The 6,086-nt window shown below is 50.4% G+C and overlaps 1 protein-coding gene across 1 annotated transcript; it reads left to right on the top strand.

The window, feature by feature from the left end:
• Window positions 1–3,594: 3,594 nt before the first annotated feature.
• Window positions 3,595–5,710, top strand: RASL11A (RAS like family 11 member A). The gene is made up of 4 exons (XM_027636288.1): window positions 3,595–3,769; window positions 3,871–3,927; window positions 4,000–4,079; window positions 4,282–5,710. The coding sequence occupies exons 1-4, from the start codon at window positions 3,649–3,651 to the stop codon at window positions 4,732–4,734; spliced, it is 711 nt and encodes a 236-aa protein (XP_027492089.1). The 5' UTR covers window positions 3,595–3,648; the 3' UTR covers window positions 4,735–5,710.
• The last annotated feature ends 376 nt before the right edge of the window (window positions 5,711–6,086 follow it).

Raw genomic sequence — 6,086 nt, 5'->3', positions numbered from 1 at the left:
ATCTTCCCATTGTAAGTATTGGATGGGGTAAACAGTCTTGATGTTCTCCCCTTTGTCCTTCTCAGTGCAATCCTGGGCTCCCCATATTATAGTCATGGTCCTTGTGATCAAAAAGATGGCTGGCATCCCAGACCCAGATGCTGCGCTGGGGTGTCAGCAGGGGATTACATCTAGGGGATGCCAAGAGCTGTCCACACACCTGCCAGAGAAAGTGGCTTTCCCTATCCCAGCATAGGCAGGTCAGGTTCATCCTGTCGTTGCAGAGGCTGCAAGGCACCATGGGTTCCTGTAGTTCAGGCTGTGTGGTCAAAAAGACATGGTTAAACTGGGCCCATCATTGGGTAGGACCTTGTGACTCAGGTGCAGGTAGTGTCTTCCACAGGGCAGTGGCTCCCTGTTGTCCTCGCGTGGGAAGAAGGTACCAGCTGTTCCTGCAATGCTGAGGGTGGTGGTATGGAAGTCACGGATAATGAGCTTTTTGTGTCCATGCGTCTGCCTCAGTGGATGTACTACCATGGTCTATGTAAGAATCAAGTTATAGCTGCTGAGATTTACACAGTCATAACCATCCTTGCTCAAGCACTTGATAGGAACATTGCTCCCACCAGCATCACCCATACAGCTCAGGAACTCAGAAGTATAAAAAAACTGGCTGAGGTTGCTGATTCCATTTTCTACTGTTTGGAAGAAGAGGCTTTGGGTGATAGCCTCTGGGCCCTCAATCACCTTTTTGTCCATGTCCACTCCAAACTGGTTAGCCATTGATCAGCAGGAATTGGGGAATGTAAGGAATAGCTGCAGTCTTGAACATGGCGTTGTGCTCCTCTTGGTTCAGAGAAGTGTGTTGAAGCCATGGCAGCTCACAGCAAAAGGTCTCACCAGTGCTTCTGCATGTGGAAAAGTGTCATGCCTTTTGCTAGTGATCTTACATGGTCCTGCTAATACTAAGCCCAGAGTTTCTAGCTGACTCCACAACATTAGCAAAGACTCCCAGGAAAACTGTACATTTGGTTTCTTAGGAGAAAAAGGAGCTCCAGAGGCTCTCAAATATCCTCCCTGCTGCAGTCACAGGAGTAAGCCACCTACTCTCTCCCCCAAAAGTTGAATGTTACCAGAACTTGGAATAGGGAGGTGGGTCAGGCAACAGTATGGCATACCTGGCACTGCGCAGTGTTGCTGTGGGAAAGGGGATAAGTGATAGACCATTAGGATAGTGGCATGGGCCATCTGCATAGGATGGCTGAAAGTACAGCCTGGCACTTCCAAGTGGGACTTGCAGAGCTGAGAAAGGAAAGGCTCCTTGGAATAGCTTTGAGGCTCATGCATCCCAGGGATGCTTAGTCTGCAGAATGGAGACAGCTACTCTGAGCCTCAACTGCTTCAATTTACTGAGCTGCTTCTGTTGCACTTGGGTAGGTGTTGATGGAAAGATAATCTGTCACACCCTGGACATTTAATTCCTTCGCAGAGTGTCCTCCCTTGTACACTGTTCTCTCTCTGCTTGACCATCACCATTTGCCCTTTGGGGATGCTCTCAGGAGCAGGTGAGTCAGCACGAGTTCTGCAGCTGCCCAGAAAGGGGCAGCTCCTCAAGTTTCGGGAATGGTGGTTGCTTAATACTACTGCTTTACAGCTCAATGCCTGGGAACTATCTGCCTGGAATGGACTTGTTTCAGTAGCATACTGAATGTACTCTGAGAGCTCTTTCCTAAAGAAATGTATAGAAATAGCTGGTGGAGGCACTGTGAGTGAGGCCAAAGACAAAGGAGCCTATGACAATAGGAGCAGAAGACAGTAGCAGGAACATCTGGAAATCAGAAGCTTTTAGTGATACATGAAAAATGTTTTTTAGAAAGAAAAGAGGTCTCTGGCATGAAGGGGGGGTGAAGTAGAAACTTTAGAGGCAATGGGTTTTTGAGGTTAAAAGGGCCCTTGATGTTACCATAGGGGTTCTTAGGCTCTAGAGTAACACAGATAATCAATAGCCCTTCTTCCGCCCTGCTTTTCTCCAGATCCTACTTTAACTGATGTTAATTAGCATGGTTTTAGCTACTGTGGAGTGTGTGTAATCCTTCAACAAAGAGCAGTGTGGAACTGTCACTGGTACAACATTTCTGGGGCACCAGGGGCGGATCTTTAAACAAGGCAGAGCACTGGCAGGAGGGTATTTGGTCCTCTGGCTGCTGCAGGGCACAGAGCTGGAGCTATGCCTTAGCTTCCTGCATGAACTCTGCGCCCATGGGAAGCAGGTAGCAATTCCTCATCATCCCTGTCCCCACAGTGCCAAGGGTTCACTTTCTCAGGAACATTTTCTCTCTGGTAGGCCAGAGCTGGCAGCGTTATTTGGTGCCCTTGTTCTGAGTTTCCTTGTCACTGGAGGCACTGGGACTGAGGATGTCCAAAGAAGTGCATAGGAGGTCAGGTACTGGGGCTCTTGCAAGGATGTGGGGAGGGGGGAGGACAAGAGGAAAGTGTGGAAAAACATGACTTGTCATTGCATGCATCTTCTGAGAACTGTATTGAAAGTGGGGGGGAAGGTGACCTAGTGCAGCACCAGTGCACAGCCCCACCTCTGCCAAGATTCAGCGCAGTTGCTTCTGTGTGGGCATCCAGGGCCACCTGGGCTGCCCTTGGGCATCAACCCCACAGCCAGGGCCCAGCAGGTCCCACAGTAACTCCATCCTTCAGTATTGTGAGATCACTCCTTTTGAGTACCAACCACTGGCCTCTTCTGTGTTGTATCCTGCTGGCATGTGCTATCTCCTTGATAAAAATGAAAGCAGCCTTTGAATGGGTTATTTATCTTGTAAGCACTTACGTGCTTACAAAGCAGTGCACAGCAGAAGCAGCTTTGCTGAAGCCTGGGCAACGGTTTGCAGAGACTGAAACATCCCCACAGCTGCTTGCAGGTTTGAGGCTCATGTAAGGGCAGCCTGTGGTGGAGAACCTTTCTTCTCTGAAATTCTTCCACTTCAAAAATCCAAAGGGCCCAGTCAAGACCACTTAGGTTTCAAGGCTGGCAGTTGCTTGATCCACAAGCTGGGATTTCAAGACGGAATGGAGGAATGTGGCTGGGTGCAGAAAACAAAATAGTCTGAGATAAAAGAATAAATCATTTCCTTTCTTTTGAGACTCGAGTCCTTTGCTGCAGCAAGTGTGGTACATAAAGCTGGAGCCTGTTGCAGTGGTTGGGGCTGGTTTGGGGTGTGGAAGTGCACATCCCAGACCTAGTGAGGCTTCTGCTGGCATCTGCCTGCCTGCCTCGGGCGGGGGCGATGCACAGCAGGGTGCTGCAGTGCCTGCCCCAAACTTGGGCCGCAGGTTGTATGGGCTGCCTGGGCTCTCCCCCAGCCCACTGGTGCCTGCGCCCACCGCGGCCACCCCACGCCCTGGGAACAGGGAGGGTGGTGGGGAGGAAGGGGCAGGGGTACAGCCAGGGTGGGCAGCGGGGGGATGCCACTGAGGGGCACGTGGGGAGAGCGGTGCGGGGGGCCAGCCGGAGGCCAGCGGTTCCCGGGGAAGGCGGTGCCGCGGGAGCGGGGCGGTGCTGCCGCCGGAACCTTTAAAAGCCGCCGTGGGCCACCCGCACTGGGCGCTGCCGGCTGAGCCGAAGGGAGACAGTCCGAGCCCTCCGGAGCCGCCTCTCTCATGCGCCTGCCGAGCATGTCCCAGCCCTTCCTGCTGGCGCCCATCGCCGAGTGCCCCCCGGGGCCGCCCGGCGCCCAAGTCCGGCTGGCCGTGCTGGGCGCCCGCGGTGTCGGCAAGAGCGGTGAGTGCGGGGGGGCGCGGGGCTGCCCGTCCCCTTCCCCTGTCCTTCCGTCTGTCCGTCCGTCCGTCCGTCCCGCCTAACGCGGCCGCTCTGTGTTTCAGCCATGATCGTGCGGTTCCTGACGAAGCGGTTCATCGGGGACTACGAGCCCAACACAGGTGAGGCGGGGGGCGACGGGGCGGGCGCGGCGGGGGCCCCGCGGGCGCGGCTCACGGCTCTCTGCTCCCCAGGCAACCTCTACTCCCGGCTGGTCCATCTGGAGGGGGACCACGTTGCCGTACAAATCCAAGACACGCCGGGGTGCATCCAGGTACGGAGATGCTTTGGATCGATCGGTTCTTCTCTGCCACTCAAAGGCTCAGCTTTTGAGCCCAAATTTCGTACATGCCCAGACGTAGTCTCCTGAGGCAGAACTCAGGCTTCCCTTTGGACCTGCTTGACGATGCTGTCTATGATATAGACTTTATACTTCACCACCCAATGCTGAATCTGTGTTCTCTGTTATATTGCAGGTGCAGGAGGACTGTGTGCAAGTGCTGGACTCCCTGTCCAGGTGTGTGAAGTGGGCAGAGGGCTTCCTCCTAGTCTACTCCATCACAGACTACAGCAGCTACCAGTCAGTCCAGCCGCTCTACCAGCACATACGCAAGGTCCACCCAGATGCCAGGACTCCCGTCATTATTGTGGGGAACAAAGCAGACCTCCTCCATGCCAGGCAAGTACAGGCGAAAGAGGGACTACAGCTGGCAAATGAACTGGGCAGCCTGTTCTTGGAAATCTCCACGAGTGATGACTCCCAAGGCGTCTGTGATGTCTTCCAGTATCTTTGCAAGGAGGTCAGCAAACTACAGCATACTGGTAGCATGGACAGGAGGCGGTCATCCATCATCCCTCGGCCCAAATCTCCCAACATGCAAGATCTCAAGAGACGTTTCAAACAGGCTTTATCTTCCAAAGTCAAATAAACCTCCCAGTGAGATCCTGTGTGACTCAATAGACTTTATTTTTGTAAACTAGTTAAAAAAAATCTTTATTTTTGTACTAATGCCAGCAGTATAGAAGTAAGTATGTTGAGGCTTGCAATTTCCTTGCCATTTTCTCATTTGACTGGTTGGGTTAATTTTACCAAAAAAAAAAAAAAAGGCTACATAGCAATTAAATAGAAGTAGTTGGAGAAGGGGAGTTTTTGCCTGGAGGTTTTGATTCCATTTCTGTTTTGGGCTGGGATTTGCTGTATTATGCTACTCAAATGATTTTTTTTTTTTTTTGAGGCCTTGGTTTCTTGTTTGTAAAATGGGAGTGATAATGTTGTAAGTCACCTGCCTTTTTAAAGTGCTTGGAAAGCTTTGGTGGAAAACTTTTTAGGAGAAGAAAAAAAAGCTCTATTCAACATGAAGATATGAAACTGTCTGTAAGAATGCTGATTATAACAGGACCGCTTTCCTCTCTCAAAATTGCTGTTTTGCTTGCACCTGTAATAGCCTCAATGCTGATAAGCTGTTAGGAATGAGTTCCAATTTCTGATGTGCTTTAGTGATCCATTCCACAGAATTAATCTTTTAAGCCTCAAGCACTTAACAGGAGGGTTGAGTTTCTCCTACAGATTACCGTGGAACAAAGTGCTGAGCAATCCGCAGCAGAGGAGTGTGTGGGATGGCTGTTGCTTTCTCTGGAGACGTGTGATAGGAAGGACTGATGCGTAGGTTCCCTGAACAGAAATAGCTACATTTAAAAGGAATCACATCTTTATCTTCCCCAGGGTAATTTTGTAGCTATTGGAAACAGGTCACTTTTTACTCTTATTTCACATAAGCTCTAAACCATACTAGAATGGGGTTTATTAACTGTTTGCTGGATGTCTAAGCATGGAATGTGGGTTTTGCTTTTCAAGTATGCCTTTGAAATATGTATGTAAAAAATAAAACTATTCCATGCTGAGTAGAAAGTGTGGAAGTGGATTAATCTCTACAGGGCAAACTGCTGTCCCCACTTGAGCGCAACACAAGTAAGACTTTATTTTTTAAAATCTCATAGATTAGGTCCAAAGACCACTTCCTTTCTTATGGAAAGGCAAGTAGCTGCTTGCCTTGCAGTGAGGGGGCATTCTCTGTTTTCTACCCCCTGAGACTTGAAGCTTTCTGGGCCACCTCCACTCTTCATCTGCAAATGAAAGCCTTCCTGATGGTGGAAATTGAGGGATGGGTGACTGAGCAAGGTAAAGATTATGTTCTTAGTGGAAGCATCAGAGGCCTGTGTTAGCACTGGGTAGGGGTATGGAATGCCAGCAGCATTATTTCTCACCCAGAGATAAGTGCCT

The sequence above is a fragment of the Corapipo altera genome, unplaced genomic scaffold (genome assembly GCF_003945725.1).
Source record: "Corapipo altera isolate COAL_440 unplaced genomic scaffold, ASM394572v1 0, whole genome shotgun sequence".
Taxonomy (NCBI): domain Eukaryota; kingdom Metazoa; phylum Chordata; class Aves; order Passeriformes; family Pipridae; genus Corapipo; species Corapipo altera.
This window is presented reverse-complemented; position numbering and strand designations above follow the sequence as displayed.

Coding starts and splice junctions, on each gene's coding strand:
- RASL11A (XM_027636288.1), top strand. CDS start 3,649: ATGCGCCTGCCGAGCATGTCCCAGCCCTTCCTGCTGGCGCCCATCGCC. Junction 3,770..3,870: donor CCGCGGTGTCGGCAAGAGCG/GTGAGTGCGGGG, acceptor TCTGTGTTTCAG/CCATGATCGTGCGGTTCCTG. Junction 4,080..4,281: donor ACACGCCGGGGTGCATCCAG/GTACGGAGATGC, acceptor GTTATATTGCAG/GTGCAGGAGGACTGTGTGCA.